This window comes from Rhincodon typus, unplaced genomic scaffold, assembly GCF_021869965.1.
Source record: "Rhincodon typus isolate 14 unplaced genomic scaffold, sRhiTyp1.1 hic_rhity00002272, whole genome shotgun sequence".
NCBI lineage: Eukaryota > Metazoa > Chordata > Chondrichthyes > Orectolobiformes > Rhincodontidae > Rhincodon > Rhincodon typus.
The window spans coordinates 5,368-25,000 of NW_025967910.1; the positions used below are offsets into that span (position 1 = coordinate 5,368).

At 39.9% G+C, this 19,633-nt stretch overlaps 1 protein-coding gene across 1 annotated transcript; it reads right to left on the minus strand.

Annotated features, from left to right (window-relative positions):
• Positions 1-2,367: 2,367 nt before the first annotated feature.
• Positions 2,368-18,001, minus strand: LOC125481469 (PH domain leucine-rich repeat-containing protein phosphatase 1-like). Its single transcript, XM_048593052.1, has 4 exons — positions 17,711-18,001; positions 16,726-16,920; positions 7,658-7,886; positions 2,368-4,390 (listed from the first exon to the last, which is right to left on the minus strand). Exons 1-4 carry the CDS (start codon positions 17,821-17,823, stop codon positions 3,236-3,238), a joined length of 1,692 nt encoding a protein of 563 aa, XP_048449009.1. The 5' UTR covers positions 17,824-18,001; the 3' UTR covers positions 2,368-3,235.
• Positions 18,002-19,633: the final 1,632 nt, after the last annotated feature.

Consider the following 19,633-nt stretch of genomic DNA (forward strand, 5'->3'; position numbering starts at 1 on the left):
CACACAGCCTGGGGGTGGAATTGAACCAGGTCCCTGGTGCTGAGGCAGCAGTGCTAACCACTGAGCCGCCCCACAAATGTGTGCTTGAAATTCATTGAAATTTACCACCAGAACCTGTTCATCATGTAAGTAGTCAGTTACTGACATGTGATTAGATAAACAGGTTCAATCTGGATCATGACTTCAGTCCTGTTTTTAAGTTAATTGTGATATTGACCCCAAGCAAGTCAGCTAAACGCCTTGAATTGCAAACAAAACAGATTCAAACAGCAGTTTCCGGACAAGAATTGTATAAATATTTGAAGATGAAAAAAGTGTTTGCATATGGGGGGAAAGCTGCAGTGTAACAACCGGATTGTTCTTTGAAAGCGTTGGTGCAGACCTGATAAACCCAATAACTTCCATGAGTAACGTACTGTTGTATGATTTCAAAATTGTCATTAAGCAAGTTATGTGTAGTTATCTGCTTTCTGTTTGGATTGGAGATAGAAGGTTATCTCAGAGTGAAACGGGATCTTGATCAGATGGGCCAATGAGCTGAGGAGTGACAGATAGAGTCTAATTTACATAAATGTGAGGTGCTGCATTTTGGAAAAGCAAATCAGGGCAGGACTTATACACTTAATGGTAAGCCCTGGCGAGTGTTACTTAAGAAAGAGACCTTGGAGTGCAGGTTCATAGTTCCTTGAAAATGGAGTCCCAGGTAGAAAGGATGGTGAAGACGACATTTGGTATGCTTGCCTTTATTGGTCAGTGCATCGGAGTTGTGAGGTCATGTTGTGGCTGTACAGGACATTGGTTCAGCCACTTTTGGGGTATAGCACGCAAAGGGTTCAGAAAAGACTTGCAAACATGTTGCCAGGATTGGAAGGTTTGAGCTATAGGGAGAGGCTGAATAGGCTGGGGTTACAGCTGTACAGGACATTGGTGAGGCCACTTTTAGAATACTGCATTCAATTCTGGTCTCCCTGCTGTAGGTAAAATGGTATTAAACTTGAAATGGTTCAGAAAGGATTTTCAAGGATGTTGCTAGGATTGGATAGTTTGAGCTATTGGGGGTGGGGGGGGGGGGGGGTTGAAAAGGCTGGGGCTATTTTCCCTGGAGCATCAGAGGCTGAGGGGTGACTTTATAGAGCTTTATAAAATCATGACGGGCATGGAGAGGGTAAAAAGGCAAGGGGTGGGGGGTCCAAAACTAGTGGGCATAGGTTTACGGTGAAAGGGGAAAGATATAAAAGGAACCTAATGGGCAACTTTTTCACACAGAGGGTAGTGTGTGTATGGAATAAGCTGCCACAGGAAGTGGAAGCTGGTGCTATTGAAACAATTAAAAGGCATCTGGATGGGTTTAGTGGTATATGGGCCAAATGCTGGCAAACAGATCTTGATTTAGGATATCTGATCAGCATGGACAAGTTGGGCCAAAGGGTCTGTTCCATGCTGTATATCTCTATGACCCTACGAACCCAATTCTTGAGGTATTGGGCATGCAATTTATCTGTTCTGGGTCTTAAATGCCACGTACACAAAACGGTCTACTAAACAAATTTGGGACACAAAATCCTTGCTTGATGATTGTGGATGATCATTGTTGATAACATTAACCATGACATGAAAATATAATTTCCGAACAATGTTTGAAAAATCTTCTGGAGCACCTGGACTTAAAACTTGTACACTAAGCATCATAATTCAAATGAATAACATTCTCTGGCCAAAAAAATCTGCATGGACTTCCTAGTGTATTTTTTTCCTACACCTTTCTCGAATTGGACAGACTGAGAAAACCATGCTCATTGTTTGGCTATCAGCCTGAATACTACATTGACATAGAGGAATTGAAGGATAAAAATTAGCCAGGACACTAGCAGCAGATTCTTGCTATTGTTCAAATTAAGTGCTCTGGAATCATTTACGCAAGTCTGAAAGCAGACAAAGTTTCAGTTTAACATCTTATCTGGCAGTGTCTGACAGTGCAGCATTTCTTCACTCCAGGTCAGCCTGGATTTCATGCACAGGTTTCTGCAGTAGATTTAAATTCTCAACCTTCTGATTCAGAGGTTATAGTTGTATCCATTGAGTCACAGCTGACAAATCTCATGACAATTTCATATTCATTTTCTTGCCTAGCTCCCATCCGTCTCTCCTTTCACACTAGTAGATTCCTGCAGGGATACTCTACGCATCAGATCTAATGTGAATGTACAGTTATTATCAAGTCACAAAAGGGTGTTATTTTCCTCTGCCTGTGAAACACCAAAATAAGCCAATGACAGCAAAAACACCTTGGTTCTATGGAATACATTTTTGGTCACTTGAAGTACACTGCTTAGGATTTGATTTTTAATGAAAAATGAACCAAACAGGTTTACCTAAATTGTAGATTTATTTTAAACAAAAGTGTATTAACATATCAATTCAAGAGTGCTTTGTATATCATTTTGTTTTCCTTGCAACAACATGAGGACACTGCTGGTGAGCGGCAGAAGACATGGAAGAACAGGAACTCAACTGTGAAAACAGGCCAACTGAAAGAACAAAAAGCGATCCTGAAAGACAAAGCATGGCAGGTAGTAATTACACCAAAATCCAGTCAGTCACTCATTATCTCATTATAGTTGCATTGAGGGGATGAAATTTTTTTTACAAAAGTCCTCTTTGCTTTATTCTTTTCCAGATACAGGACTCTGATGGTGTAAATTGAGTTTTTGCATCACTATACAACATTTAAACTATTTACAAATAATTTGTGAATCAGCTGTTCTCTCAGAGAAGATTAGTAAAATCTCAGTGACTATGTCACATTAATGAGTTTGCAACTCCTAGGAGTTAGTCTTTAAAGTCTACAAATTTCTATGACTTTCACTTTAAAAAGCCATGATTTTAGAAATACATTTATAGCATTATCTAGAATTATTAATTCATAATACTTAGGCTTGTTTTTAAAACAAATACTCAACAGTTTACAAATAATGACGGCTTGCAATATACTAAACGTGTCCTCATCTTGTATAAACAATGTGCTATGAAAATTTGTTAATCTGTTTTTATATCTTAATCACAACAAAAGAACCAACTAATGAGGATTTTTTTAAAAATGGCTGCACATCAGTGTGTGTAACTGGCAGAGAGGGCTGAGAAAGTGAGAAAAATATCTCAACTGAACAGTTTCAATTTATAAGTAAGTAGAGCATAGAAGGCTCAAATTTATTAAAACTAATTGTTTTCTTCCTGGTCATAGAGGTGTATCATAGCAATCTGGGAGCTGGTCAAGTTGATACTGGCGTTGCTGTTGTTCCTGGTGTTGCTTCATAATCTCCTTTACTTCTTCCTCCAATTCTGGAGGAATGATGAATTGATCATCTGGATCAGGCTGTGCAGGGGCAGCAAAATAGCCTCCACTCTTTTTCATCGGTACATCAGCTGCCACCTCAATCAAGTTGTGGCTCTTCTCCGAAGGTGCAACAGAACCATTTCCACGCCTTCGACCAATAGTCCCTGTTGTGGAGTATTCAAACTTACTATTGTCATTGTCCAGCCAGTCATTTTCACTGTGAATTTTAAGAAGTTGCATTTTTTCAGAGTTTTCATCTTCATTTGCGCTGATTACTATTCCTTCATCACATGCATCAGAAGTTAAATGCATTGACATCTTTTCCTTCACCTGACTACAATGAATGTCAACCTCAACTTCCACTCTGCTGCCATTGGAAAACACGCCTTCAATAGGCTCCTCATCTTCGCTGTCCAATGCATTATCTGAAAACGTGCTGGAGAAGGTGGCACTGGACAGCTGCCGCTGGAATGAGCTGGTCAAGCATACTGGGTGCAGCATACAACGCTGCTCACTATGGATCAAGGGGCCTCCATCATTCATTGTGACTGGAGGAGGTTCATCAGAGGCCGTAGAACCCACTTCACTGCTCATCTCTGAGGTGGATATTTCACTGCTTATCTCGGAGGCAACACCACTGCTAGATGATGGCATCCCCAAGGTATCTGCCGGCCTGTCTTTTATTACCACATTTACTGATGGAGGAAAAATGCCTGGGCTGGAAGGCGATACACCATTCATGTCACAACAGCAGAAGCAATCCTCATTAACGTTCAGCTGGACAACCACAGCACTGATGCTGTCATTGCATCCATAGCTCTGGGCCAGGGTACAAAGCTTCTTAGCAGCAGCTTGAGCGTCAGGGACATTTCTCACAGATTCCACAGCTTCCAAATGGGAGATGCTGTCCCAGAGGCCCTTACTACCCAGAATGAAGAACTCATCTTGAGGTGTGAGCGTAACAGACTGAACATGAGGCCGAGGCACAACGTATGGATGAAGGAATGTGTAGCCCAAAATCCTTGTAGAATCAGTCACCCCATTAACTTTACTGTCCTATAAAAGAAGATGAATGCAAATAATAGATGAAGGAGGTATAGAAATTATACAGATTAACATTAATAAAATATTTGTAGACAATACAAAACAGGAAAAAAAAAGCTACATCCTAAATGAATTTTTTTATGTGGGGGCAACTGGATACCATCAGCAGCAGTAGCTTCTTAATGTTATAATTTGTTCAGAAATCAAGACATGGGAAATATCAGACAATTCAAAAAGCAGCAGTTCTTAGGTTATGTGTTTTGAAATAAAATTATGGAAGTAATTTTAACAAAAATACTTAACAAGTTGGTTATGCCATCCCCTTCTGTCCATCAGGCTAATCTCAACTGCAAAGATTCTACTTGGTCAAAACAACTGTTTCCTGCTTTGCCACTCAAGATAGAAATTATGGTTTTCTAGATCAGCCAAGCCAGGTATTCCATTTTGAAGAATTGAACTTCAGCACAAACAGCTCATTTCTGTGAAAGGGAGAATCAGTGGCATCTTTTGAAGCTTAGCTCGTAACTGCTTTGAGCACTATTTTGGGACTGTTACAGCTTTGCTGGCTGCATGTATACCATGCAGTACAGAAAGTTATTAGGGTTAGGGTTAGCAAAATGTGCTACTATTACGTCCTTAATAATTGAAGGGAGTGAACACTTGTGGATGTGGTATCAATCAAGTAGACTGCTTTGTCCTGGATGGTGTCAAGTTTCTTGAGTGTTGTCAGAGCTGTACTCATCCAGGCAAATGGGGAGAATTCATCACATTCTTGACTTATACCTTGTAGATGGTGGACAAGCTTTGGTAGTCAGGAGGTGAGTTATTCACTGCATGACAATATTTACGTGGCTAGTACGGTTTAATTTCTGGTCAATGGTAAGCCCTAGGCTATGGATTGAGGGATTTAGTGATAGTCATGCCATTGAATGTCAAGTGGTGATGGTTAGATCCTCTTTTGGTAGAGATGGTCATTGCCTGGCATTTGAGCATGTGAATGTTATTTGCCAATTGTCAGCCCAAAACTAGATACTGTCTAGGTCTTACTATATTTTGACATGGACTGTTTCAGTATCAGAGAAGTCGCAAATGGTGTTGAACATCATGTAGTCAATGAACCACCCCACTTCTGACCTTATGATGAAGGGAAAGTCATTGATGAAGCAGCTAAAGATGGTCAAGCCTCAAACATCACCCTGATGAACCCTGCACAGATATCCTGGAGCAGAGATGACTGATTTGAACAACCACACCATCTTCCTCCATTCCATGTATGACTCTAATCAGCAGAGAGTTTTCCCTGATCCCCACTGAATCCAGTTTTGCTAAAGCTTCTTGACGTCACACTCATTCAAATGTGGTCTCGATGTCAAGGGCAGTTATTATCATCTCACTTCTGGAATTCAGCTCCTTTTTTCCATGTTTGAACTCACACTGTAATGAGGTCAGCAGCTGAGTGACCCTGGTGGAACCCAAACTGAGCATCAGTGGGCAGGGTGCTGTTAAGTCAATGCTGCTTGGTAGTATTGTTGACCCCTTCCATCACTTCACTGATGATTGAGAGTAGGCTTGGATCTGTCCAGAATTTTATTAATTTGGCTCATTTTCCACACTGTCAACTATATGACAGTCTTGTAGCTGTACTGAACAGCTAGGCTAGGGGCATGGCAGAATCTGAAGCACAAATGTTCAGTACTATTATCAGAATGTTATCAGGTGCAATAACCTCTGTAGCATCCAGTGCCTTCAGCCATTCTAGACATCATGTGGAGTCAATAAAATTGGCTGAATAATGGCATTTGTAATGCTGGGGACTTCTGGAGGAGGCTGAGATGGTTCATCCACTCAGCACTTTTGGCCAAAAATTGTCACAATCGCTTCAGCCTTATCTTTGTCACTGTGTGCTGAACTCCTCCGTTATTAAGAATGGCGATATTTGTGAAGCTTCTTCCTCCAGCAAGTTCTTTAATCGTCTATCACCATTCACAACTAGCTGTGATAGGACTGCCACACTTGTATCTGATCGCTGGTTGTGGAATTATTTAGCACTGTTCATGCTACTTACACTGCTTTGCATAGGAGTAGAATTCTTTTGTAGCTTCACCAGATTGACTTCTCATATTTATGTATGCCTGGTGCAGCTCCTGACTGCATTCTTCTGCACTACAAACAATAGATCTAGCCAGCAACAGGAGAGACCACTATCTGATGCAGAACAGGCCTAAGACGTTGACACAAGGTTGAATGAGGGCTAATCAAGGGATGGTTTTTCCATTTGATTTTTCCCTTATGGGGTAGTAGCAGATCTTAGTTAACAATGTACGATGAATGAACGCAGAAGAATTATGATTAAAAAGTGGAAGTACTGTAGTCCAATTCACTACACTGACTGTGGCCTCTCGCTTGTGCGTTTGTTTTCCTGAAGTTAAATTTCAAACATTTTCCCTTTGCTTTTCAGATTACTGTGCCTATTTTATTCATGAGGGAGATTTTGTTTTATGGGGTGATTTTTTTTAAAAGAATAACTTAATTGTTTAAAATTAAGTATCTATGACTGCCAATTTCAAATTGATTTACAGGCAATAACTTTTGATAGGAAGACTATGAAATGCACATATTTCTCTTCTGCAAAGTATTTTTAGATAATTCTGTCCATTCCTTTCTGTCAGTCAGCTGAAGTGAGGGATATGATACTCAGTCAATGATGTTCCTATCAGATATGCTTAACCACAGCTCCCCAGCTTTAGCAAATGGTGAGAATACTAATTAGTTTGAGCATTGCTAAAAAAAAGACATGTTGCCAAAGCGATTTGTCTTCGCAAAAATATGGATGGAAAGGGGAATAACTGAGTGCTGATTGATTGGCAAGTGGGCTTTGTAATACCTCTACCAAAGTCTACAGCAAGTTTATTCTTCATGAATTACGCAAGTACCACATCCATTGTTCTTTAACTATAATAAGGTGCACAATTTATTTTAGTTACATCATCATTTTCATCAACTATTCCTGAATTTATAAACTGCCCTCTTAAAAACCGCTGCATTGGGCATTTCAACAAGACAAGAACAGATCCAGTCAGAGATTGCCCACTGGGTCAGGGATGTGAGAAAAAAAAAAATCAAAAGCCTAGGAATGTGCAAGTAATTGTAAACTCAAAATGTGTACATCTGGAAGTAATCGAAAACTTCTTCAAATTAAATATTTCGCAGGAATTGGTTGTTTGGAAAACTGCTCTTGATGTAACTGAGCTTCATACAGCTGAGTACTGGATATTTTACCTCGGTGACAATAGCTTTGTATTGTTTAACTCTCTCCAATTCTTCATTGGAACGAACAGTGTATAGTTTTGAGAGAGGCAACGGCTTGCCATCTCTGCAGAGGACAGCTTGGCACTTTCCCACATTGGCTGCAGTCAATGTGAAGCAACCAGTAGGATCCATTGGGTCGTGCTTTATATGACAAAGCACAGCGGAGCCTCCAAGCTTCTGTCCAGCAGTTCCAAGTTTCCTAAAATAATAAATTCAGAATAATTATAGAAAAAAATTGCTGCTGTACAATATTTATACTGAAATTGTTTGTTATAAGCATTTATCACAGTGGGAATCTTTCCTGTGTTAAATGTTAAGGTGGCACTGAAATGTGGTATACTGTATACAAATAACATTGCCGAACATAAGAAATTGCCAAAGAACAGTACAATTTCCTATTGCAGAATCAGATAGATTAAATTACCTGAGAATGATCAGCTGCGCACCCTCTCAAAGTGTGAGAAAGTCCAGTGCAAGTCATTTAGAACTTAGAACATAGAACAGTACAGCACAGTACAGGCCCACGATGTTGTGCCGACCTATTATTCTACTAAGATCAATCTACCTTGCATATCCTACATTTTACTATCCTCCATGTGCCTATCAAAGAGTCGCTTAAAAGTCTCTAAAGTATCTGACTCCACTAACACTGCCGGCAGCGCATTCCATACGTCCACCACTCTCTGTGTAAGGAACCTTCCTCTGACATCTCCCCATACCTTCCTCCAATCACCTTAAAATTATGCCCTCTTGTAATAGTCATTTCCGCCCTGGGAAAAAGTCTCTGGCTATCCACTCTATCTATGCCTCTATCGGGTCACCTCTCATCCTTCTTCACTCCAATGAAAAATGCCCTAGCTCCCTCAACTTTTCCTCATAAGACCCGCCCTCCAGTCCAGGCAGCATCCTGGTAAATCTCCTTTGCACCCTCTCTAAAGCTTCCACATCTTTGCTATAATGAGGTAGCCAGAACTGAACACAATATTCCAAGTACTTTCATCTACTACCACCCTCTGTCTTCTATTGGATAGCCAGTTTTGTATCCAGACAGCCAAATTTGCCTGAATCCCACGCCTCCTTACTTTCTGAATGAGCCTACCATGTGGAACCTTATCAAATGCCTCGCTAAAATCAATACATACCACATCCACTGCTCTGCGTTCATCAATGTATTTTGTTAGATCCTCAAAGAATTCAATGAAGCTTGTGAGGCATGACCTGCCCCTCACAAAGCCATGCTGACTATTTCTAATCAAACTGTGCTTTTCCAAATAATCATAAATACTATCTCAGAATCCTCTCCAATAATTTGCCCACCACAGAAGTAAGATAGACCAGTTTGTAATTCCCAGGATTATCCCTATTCCCTTTCTTGAACAAGGGAACGATCTTTGCCACCCTCCAATCTTCTGATACTACTCCAGTGGACAGTGAGGACGCAAAGATCATTGCCAAAGGGCAGCAATTTCTTCCCTCGCTTCCCGTAGTAACCTTGGGTATATCCTGTCTGGCTCAGTTGACTTATCTATCCTACTCTTTCCTATTGCCTTCCATACAACGATACCAGTCATACGCAACAATATGCACTTACTGGTAAACTCCAAATTCTTGTTTTAAAAAGCCTAATCTATGAACAGAACAAGAATAGCATTCCTAGTCAAAATAACTTAAGAAATAAAGTAAATCACTAAATAGACCATAAGACCATAGTAAATAGGAACAGGAGTAGTTTGTTTGGTTCCTCAAGCCTGCTCTGCCATTCAATAGGATCATGGCTGATCAGACATTCCTCACATCCACTTTCCTGCTCTTTCCCAATAACCCTTTATTCTCCTGCTGACCAAGTATCTATTTATCTCAGCCTTAAATATACACGAGGACTCTGCACCAGCCCCCCTGCCCCCCACAGCTCTCTGTGGCAAGGAGTTCCAAAGGCTCTCAACCCATGAGAAGAAGTTCCTCCTCATCTCCATCTTAAATTGATGCCCCTTTAGTATGAGACTATACCCTCTGGTCTTCGACACTTCCATGAGGGGAAACATCCTCTCAGCATTTACCCTGTAAAGCACCTTCAGAATCCTTTTAGGTTACCTCTTCTGAACACCAATGAATACAGTCATAACCTGTTTAACCTTCGCTCATAAGAAAATCCCTCCATATCAGGGATTATCCTAGCGAATTGCCTCCAATGAAATGACATCATTCCTTAAATCAGGGGACCATAACTGCTCACAGTACTCCAGATGTGGTCTCACCAGCACCTTGCATAGCTGCAATATGACTTCTCTATTTTATACTCCAATTCCCCTTGAATTAAGGGCCAATATTCCATTAGACTTCCTGATATCTACTGCACCTGTGCTCTAGTTTTCTGTGTTTCATGTACAAGTACCTCCAAGTACCTTTGTGCTGCAATTTTCCTATATTTAAATAATACTCTTCTTTAGTTCTCCCTTCCAAAAACTTCACATTTTTCCACATTATACTCCATTTGCCAACTTTGTGCCCACTTCTTTAACCTGTCAATATCTCTCTGTAAACTGTTCATATCCCTCTCTCAAACTGCCTTTCCCCTATTTTCATGTCATTTGCAAACTTGGCTATAGTACATTCACTATACAGCTCACTGGGGCACTGTGCTGGAAATTAAGCATCACTGTTCCATGATTCGCAACAATTATTAGAAATTCAATGAAACTACCAAAAATCCTAATTTGCTTCTAACTGACTGCCACGCAGGATAAAGAGATAAATTAGAAACAATAAAAAAAACTATTTATTGCAACACTTAGCAGGAACAAGATTTCTGACTTGTTTCACTTATGCTTTACCCCTCTTGAAATTCTCACCACACACAGACAAAGGGAAAAAAAGACAAACGCAAATATTAAGTGGAGAATTGAATAAAAAATTGTCAGAGGAACATAGTTCTGTACCAGCAGCACAAAGTCAGAAAACCAGATGTGTTGGTTCCACAATCCTTTTCCTTCCTCAGTTGATGCATCAATGTTATTTGTATAGCACTTCTCACTGGTACTCATTCAGCACTTACTTCTCTCCTAGCTTACTATCAGCAATCCTTTGTCTGCTTCCCTTTTATTTTTCACTCTCTCTGGGTGCCATCTTCATCCATTCGACTCATTCACCAGTGCTATTCCCTACCTCCATTCCTGCTGTTTTCAGCATAAATATCACCTTTTCGAGCTACTATGAGTTCTGACAATAGATCACCAGACTCCAAACTTTAATTGTTCTTCTCTCTGTAGATGCTACCAGACCTGCTGAGTTTCTTCAGCATTCTCTATGATTGTTTCAGATTTCCAGCACCCCCAGTATTTTGCTCTTACTATACTCATGTAGATATATTTTAATAAACCTATTCACATATGTCGTTAGTTCATTGGTTGCTTGGTTGAACCCTGTTTTTTTTATCTGGGTATCTGAGTTTTAGGATTGTTTCCAAATGTATTTTTTTTTTCTGCTCTTTCAACAGAAAACTGGATAAGGAATTTTACAGAGGGGGGAAAGGAAAAGACTAATGCAGCCAACTTTTGAGGGCCTCCTTGCTTTGTTCCTTTGCTTGTCTCACTCTCGTCTGAGTCTGTGTTGAACTGCAGTCTGGCGCATCAGAGGCTAATGGCTGTGCCAAGCTCTCCTGAACCCAAGACAAACAGTATCACTTTATCTGGACTCAAATGTCCCCAAAAATTAACATCCTTTTATATACACAAGTTAGATGAACTTGTTTTTCCAAGGGTGCAAACTGCTGCTTGTACATAAATCCTTGTTATTTGCATGGAATAGGCACGGACCTTCTGTGGATAGTACAAGAACATGGACAGCACTATAATAGAAAACCCCTATTTACTGCAAAGGACTGCATAGCCTGACGCAACAGGTCAATAAGGGAAATAAGAAAACTATCGAGCTTGCAGCTGACCTTGCAAGTATGCAGATCAGAGGGGAGCAAATCTGTGTACAACAGCAAGTACACTTTCTCCCCTTCTTTAAGCAGTCTGCATTTTTCTCACTTTCAGTTCATAGTTCAAATAAGTATTGTGGCGCATTTTCTCATAGGAAAAAAAATTGGAAGTCGTGAATGCTTATATTGATAAGTAATGTTTAAAAGATGAAAGAAATATAATGTTAAAGGTAAATGTATCAATAAAGGTACAAAATAACAATCAGGCTCCATCTAGTGACAGAAATTGGTGAACACGGAGAGCCGCCAAAGGAGTCCCTGGACTTCAGTCTGGGCTGACTGAGAACAGAAATGGGACTAAGAATGACCAGCTGAAGAAGACCCTAATGATTATACAAAAACAGGGTGCTGAAGAAACTCAACAGGTCTAGCAGAACCTGTGAGAGAAAAATAGAGTTAGCATTTTGAGTCCGGTGATCCTTTGTCAGAACTGATAGCAGTTAGGCAAAGGTGGTATTTCTGGTAATGACTGCTGAGGGCGGGGGGGGGGTGGTTTAACCAGTGAATGAGTCAAACGAATGCAGACAGTGCCCAGAGAGAGCAAAAAGTAAAAGGGTTGCTGAAAGTAAGCCAGGAAAGAAGTAAGCGCTGAATGGGGACTAATGCGAAGTGTAAATAGTTGAAAATGAGTTGGTTGAGCTGGGAGCATCCCATACAAGACAGGACCTGGGGGTGGATTACAAATATGGAGGAAGGTGCTCATGCTCTGAAATTGGTTTGAGGTTGGAGACTTGTAAGGTACCTAGATGGACAATGAAGTCATGTGCCTCCAACCTGCACTGAGCTTATCTGGAGCACTGCAGACATGCCACTCCATTCCATTCTTCCAGTTTATCTGTCTCTGTCGCATCTGTACTGATGATGCCATCTTCTACAAAGGAGCCTCAGAGCATCCACCCTTTTCGTCAACCAAGTATTCCCTGCTACCATAGTTGACCAGGGCCCTTAGCCATGTCCAAGCTATTTCCCGCTCTTCTGCCCTTACCCCTTCCCTTCACTCCCACAACAACGATAGGTCTCCTTTGTCCTCATTTTCCACCCCACCGGTCTTTGCATCCAACAGATAGCAAGCTGCCATTTCCGCCACTTCCAGCAGGATGCCACCATCAAACACATCCCCCTCTCCTCCCTTGACAGTATTCTACAGGAACTGTTCCTTCTAGGACATCCTGGTTCACTCCTCCTCCACTTCCAACCTACTTCCCCATATCCTCTTCTCTTGCTATTGCAGAAGGTGCAACATTTGTCCATTTATCTCCTCCCTCCTCACTACCCAAAGCCCCAGGCACATCTTCCAGGTGAAGCAGCGATTTACCTATACTTCATTCAATCTAGACTACTGTACTTGCTGCTCACAATGTGGTCTCCTCTCCATTGCAGAGACAAAAAGCAGACTGGCTGACTATCTGCAGAACACATTCACTCTATTTGTAAAAAATGATCATGAACATAAAGTTGCCTGCCACTTCAACACATCATGTTCTTGGCTCAACAAGTATGTCTCAGGCCTGCTGCAGTGCTCCAGCGAAGCTCAACGCAGTTGGAGGAACAATACCTCATCTTCTGCCTATGTACCTTACAGCCTTCAGGACTCAATCTTCAGCTTAACAGTTTAAGAGTGTGAACATCTTCCTTCATGTTTGTCACCCACCACCTCACCCCCAGGTCCTGTTCTGGATGGGTTACTCCCAGCACAGCCAATGCATTTTCAACTATTCACACTACCCATTAGCACTCATTCAACATTTACTTCTTTCCTGGCTTACCATCAGCAATCCCTTTGTCTGCTTCCCTTTTTCTCTCTCAGAACAGTATCCATCTACTCGATTTAATCTTTCCCGTCACAACACCCCCACCAACCCTATACCCTGTCATCGGTGTGAATACCACAAGCAGCTTTCAGTTCTGAAGAAGGGTCACTGGACTCAATGTTGACTTTGTTTTTCTCTCCAAAGATTCTGCTAGATCCGAGTTTGTGTTTTTGTTTCAAATCTCCAGCTTCCACAGTTATTTGTTATACCTTAGTGTTGGTAACGACTTTGAAAACAGATGGTGGGAACCAGGGAATGAAGAGGGTCTTCAGAACTGAGTGCAGAAGCAAAGGCAGGAGAAAACAAGTCAGCTGAAGAAGATCAGGATGGTGAATGAATGTTGGAGAGTACAAAGGCAAGAATGGAGCATGAACATAAGGAATAGGACGAAGAGTAGGCCACTCATCCCTAAGCTTGCCCCATCATTCAACAAGATCATGACAAGCCTGTCCCACGCCTCAAATCGCCTTTTGTGCCAACTCAGCATAACTGTCAACTCCCTGATTTTTCAAGAAGATTTTTCTGAATTCCCTCTTGGATTTCTCGGAGGATATCTTAGATTGATGGCTTCTTGTTATTTTCTTCTCCACAAGAGAAAACATTCTTTCTGTATCCATGGTATAAAAACCTTAATTGTAAAGGCCTCTATTAGGTCATCGCATCTTTTACAAGAGAAGAGAGATCTAGTCCATCAATCCTTTCCTGACAAAAAAAATCCACACACTTCTGGTATCATGCTTGTACATCTTCCCTGAAGCTTCTCTAAAGCCTTTATATCCTTTTTATGATATGATAACCAAAACTGTACACAGTAAATCTAAATGTGCTCTAACCAAGATCTGATGCAAGTTTAGTATAGAACATGAAACACAGGAGCAGAAGTAGGCAATTCAGAGAGATCATAGCTGATCTGATAATCCTCAACTCCACTTTCCTGCCTTTTCTTCATATCGTTATTGATTAAAAATTTCTCTATTTCAACCTTGAATATACTTAATGACCCAGTCTCAACAGCCCTCAATGGTAAAGAATTCCACAGATTCACAACTCATTATTCAAACCCCTCCCTACCAAGTATCAGGCTAGTGTTTTTTGAAGAAGTAACAAAGAGGGCTCATGAAGACAGGGCGGTGGACATGATCTATATGGATGTCAGTAAGGCGTTCAACAGATTTCCTCATGGTAGACTGGTTAACAAGGTTAGGTCGCATGGAATACAGGGGGATCGACCCATTTGGATACAGAACTGGCTCAAAGGCAGGAGACAGAGGGTGGTGGCGGAGGGTTGCTTTTCTGACTGGAGGAATGTGATCAGCGGCATGCCGCAAGGATCGGTGCTGTCACTAATATATATTGTAAATAACTGTAGCATCAGCACTGATCTCTGTGGTAAACCAACAGATACAAGTTATCATCATGAAAATGTCCTCTTTATCCCAACTCTCTGGCACCCAATTGTTAGCCACTCCGCTATCCATGCTAATATACTAGCTCCAACACCATGGGTTCTTATTACATAACTTCATGTGTGGCTCGTTACCGAATGCCTTCTGAAAATCTAAGTAATATTACATCCACTGCCTCCTCTTGATCTATCCTTGTGACCTCCTCAAAATGTTCTAGTAATTTTTTCAGCCATGTTGATTCTGCTCGATTAGACTAAAAGACTCAAACATTTTGATATTAAGTCAACTGACTTTTTAAAAAATATTTCCTCCCCTTTTTAAATAAAGGTGTTACGCTAGAAAACCGACAATCCTCTGCAACTTTTCCAGAATCTAAGGATTCCTGGAAGATTACTAGCAGTGCACCCACTGAAACTATTCCCTTTATATCCTAGGATGTATCTCAGCAGGTCCACTTGGACTTATCAGACATAAGCTCTGTTAATTTCCCAAGTACTTGTTCCTCTACTTAAAATTATAGTATTTATTTCCTCTCCTCTTTGAACATTTTGTAATTTCTGAATGCTGGTTAATGTTTTCTACTGTGAAAACTGAAGCATAACCCCTATTTAAATTCTATCCTTCCTATAGTGCTTAACTTGCTTTTTATGAACTTGCTATCCTGTGGCATCACCTTTAGTCATTGGCGTATTTATATCCAACATACATTTGTTTCAGTACCCCATCTAGATTTGTACCTTTCAAGTACAACGTAACTTCCACATTCTTTCTACCAAAATGTACTACTTCACATTTATCTGTGTTATATGCCATTTGACAACTTTAACATCCCCCTTTAGTTTATTGTCACCAACCTCAATATTGACCACATCCGCAAATTTAGAAATTGGGATTTTGATTTTAAAGTCTAAATTGTTCAAGAAAATTGTGAGCATCGCTAGTCGCAGTACAGATAATTGTGGAACATCTCTTTACACCTTCTGCTGAATAACTACTCTTTATTCCCGCTCTCTGCTTTCTATTTTGCAGCCAGCTCGCAATCCATTCTGGCATCTCTTCCCTGACTCCATGTTCTGTGACGTTATTCCTTACTTTATTATGGGGCACCTTAGGCCTTTTGAAAATCCAAATAAAATTATATTGATTGCATCACAATGCCAAAATTCAATAAAGACAGTCAAACAAGATTCTCCCTTTTAAAATTAATGGTGACTGTTCAGGATTTTATTTATTTCTCATTTCTAGATGTTCTTTTATTTACTCTGTTAGCAAGGATTTCATTTCTTTTCCTACTAATGTTAAGCTGACTGGTTTGTAATTCCCTGAACATATTCTATCCTCCTTAAATACAGGAATTGAGGGATGAATATAGGGCTGATTAGAAGAAAAAAATAATTAATTAATGACTCCATCTTAACATATGAGGCCAGGCATTGCACTACATCCATGTTCTAATCTTAATTATAAATCATTCATTTAAAAACATTATAGACTGAGGAATAAAGAATGTGAAATTTCCAATCCTTTTTTAAGCAGGAAATTCTTCCTCATTTACGAATGTGATAAATTGAAAATCTGGGTTTCAGATTTGCATCTTTTTAAACTTAAAATACTATATCAATTAGAGGCACAGGCAAACAGAATATGCATGAAGGCTGCACGACATCACATCCACAAAGTTATCCTCAATTAAGCTGAGCCGAGTCAACCCAACTGAACAAGTGATACTAAACAGTCCACTAAATTTCTCTATTCAAATACGATGCTATTAAATTGCAACATAAAACTATACAGGCAAAACATATCATTATGTAACAGATTCCCAATGAATTTACTAACCTCTGCATGACAAGGAAAGTGTTAGTCATGTATTCCTCATCACTCTTCGATTTCTGCAGTTCCTCTGCCAAAACATCACTCATGGTGCACTGCAGGAGGTAGGGCACTTCTACATTCCGGTCACCATCAAATACACCATAGAGAGCCTCTCTATTATCACAAAAATTATTCACCGACAAGGCAGCTACACACAGCCTGATTTTTAAATAAAGAAAACAAGTTTACCATTAGTATTCCACCACAATATTTTTTCTTTAAAAACATGCTATTTTTCCAGTCGGTTCAGTGAAACATCCAGGAAATGTCCTAAATCTCTCCTAAAGTGTGCAACTTTATAAGAATAGCTGCACCATCTCAAAATATTGACTCAGGTCATCTTAAAATTTGTAAGGAATAGTTTAACTGTAATGTATAAAATCTAATGTAAAATCTTTATAAAAGACCGTATATCACCCTCTATGACTGCACAATAAATCCTCCAATTACTAAAGGCAGCCTGATGCTTTAAAAATGCTAACTACATTCATTTCAACAAAGAGAATGCAGCAGCTTTAGAAACTGCCATGGTCACTTAAATTCTATTCTATAAATTGAATTCCTTGAATATTAAAGGTTGCTCTCATTTCTGTCATTCTTTTCAATTCTTCTGTAAACTTGGTCGAGACAAAGAAAGAAAAGCCTTTGAATTTGTAAAGATCTATTAAGGCTGTGGCTCTTTACTTCTGAAGACACAGGGATCTTATATAGATGTTAACTGTCAGTTCCTTCCTGTATCCTAGCAACAGCACAAACAAATGAAAGAATCTTCTGCAAACAGCAGACCAAATCATAACAGACAGAACCTAGCCTCTATGATTGGTCTTTCCAGTAATTTGCAAACTTCTTTTAACTGACTTTCACATGAGAACCTCTCCGAGCAGATGAAAAACGTGCTTTAGAGAGTGCAGATTTCCTTTTCCCTGCAATTATCACAACATAAACATACCTGTTTTTCACTCCAGAAGCTTCTACGTAACCGTGACTCCACACAGCTGGTGTACCAGAAGCCTCACCAACAGTAAAAGATGTGGAGGACTGATCTATCTTGAAGCAACGCATATTACTGGAATAAGTGGTGTGGGGGCAGGAGGGTTTGAATAGACAGGAGAAATCTATTAGACAACTTTGTATAGTTCAAGTCCCACCTGCTTCAGAGGTGTGTCATAACTCTGGACAGGTTGGTTAGAAAATATCAAAATGTATGAACAAGCATATCATCATATTATTTGTTTTAATTGCTTGAATGCTTCTTAATTCCATTTGAAACATTTTATTAGGATTCTGAAAGCGGTTTCTTAATAAGCATAATGATGAAAACGTAGATTAGAAATTCTACAGAAATTGGGACAAAACAATCAAAACAAAGTGTTAAACTTTATATCAGAGGTGTATTGCTGATATTAATACACCACGGCATACAACATTTCCTAGGGCTTATTCTATCACAGAGGTCAGACCTCAACCATCAATATTAGTATTTTATGCAAGAAAGATATAAAAATAAGTTATTTTCTGCAAAATTAAGCAGTTCAGTCAGCCAGTCGGCCTTACCAAATTACAAGTTAGCATGCAAGCCAAATGCTCTGCTTTCCAACTGTTTATACTATTTCTATCTTAATGTTATGCATTTTTTATTGAATAAAGATGAATTCTTCACCCATGTAAATTTCTAAAACTACTTTTTTTTGCATCTGCTGTAATATCTCTTGCTGCACTTACACGATACAGGCACTTTCAAGCATGGATTTTTGTCATTGAAATTGACATCTGTGGTCAGAAAATTTCCCAGATTTGCTTCAACAGAAAGTTCCCTGTTAAACCCAGTTTCACCACAGAAGCAGATTGGAGATGGCCATGGGGTGCGGTGATGTTTAAAATGTTTGTCTTTGTTCACTTGATCTTGTCTCAGCCGTTTGCTTTTATTTTAGATCCTCTAGGCCCTCAGCAACCATTTAATTCCCATGCCAACTCATTGCCCCGCTTTCTCCAAGTAGCTCCTCATACCCTCCAAGCCAAATAATGCCAATTCACTCAGTGTACACACACTGCAGAATTAACAAACCGTTTGGTAAGTGACATGTGTGGACTACTAAGAAAACACTTGTTATCCACTCTGGTAGAAAAAAAAATTGATAAAGCAGTCTGTAGGGAAAATAAAGGCTAAATATATTACCCAAAACTGTCAACCAGGCAAAAATTTCCCTTCTTGCAAGGCATATGAGCAAAGTAAAACCTTTTATAAGAATCTAAGCTCTCAATTAAGCCTCATCCTTCTTACATTTTTAAGCATTGAAGTGCTATGAGTTAGCACTGTGGGTATGACAGCCATTGGGATGAGGGTGCATGTCATAATATTCAAGGCTATGGGCCTACTGCAGGGAAGTGGCATTAATGTAGGTAGTAGTATATTTTTCGTGGTACCTAGAACAGTCTTGATGGGCCAAAGAGCCTCTTTTGTATTGTATGATTATATGAGGGGGCATGGGTAAGACCTTTGGACGGTAACTTTGCAAAAGTTCCTGAATCCAGTCGTTGTTGACTCGGACCTGCAGACTTAACACACGTCAAGAAAAACTGGAGGTGCCAGAGATGGGGGTGGCAATCCTGCAATCATGTCATCTCCACCATTTTAAAATTCTCCCTTACGGCTTCTGTGCATGTAAATCTGGGCTGTGATATTTAAAAGGGTACTTTTTTTCAAAATACAATCCAGATAACTGATAATGAAATTAAGTTCTGTTTTTTAGATCTATGAAATTAATTGAATCACCTTCAATGCATCTAGTATTTGCAAATATAGAAGTATATCCTTTTCTCTTTATTCATTCACAGGATGAGGGCGTCGCTGGCTAAGCAGTATTTATTGCCC

Bases quoted from the DNA above. Each gene is read 5' to 3' on its own strand.
- LOC125481469 (XM_048593052.1), bottom strand. From the start codon at position 17,823: ATGCGTTGCTTCAAGATAGATCAGTCCTCCACATCTTTTACTGTTGGT. The intron at 16,921-17,710 runs GTATGTTTATGT...TTTAAAAATCAG, and splicing joins GCTTCTGGAGTGAAAAACAG to GCTGTGTGTAGCTGCCTTGT. The intron at 7,887-16,725 runs GTTAGTAAATTC...TTATTATTTTAG, and splicing joins ACTTTCCTTGTCATGCAGAG to GAAACTTGGAACTGCTGGAC.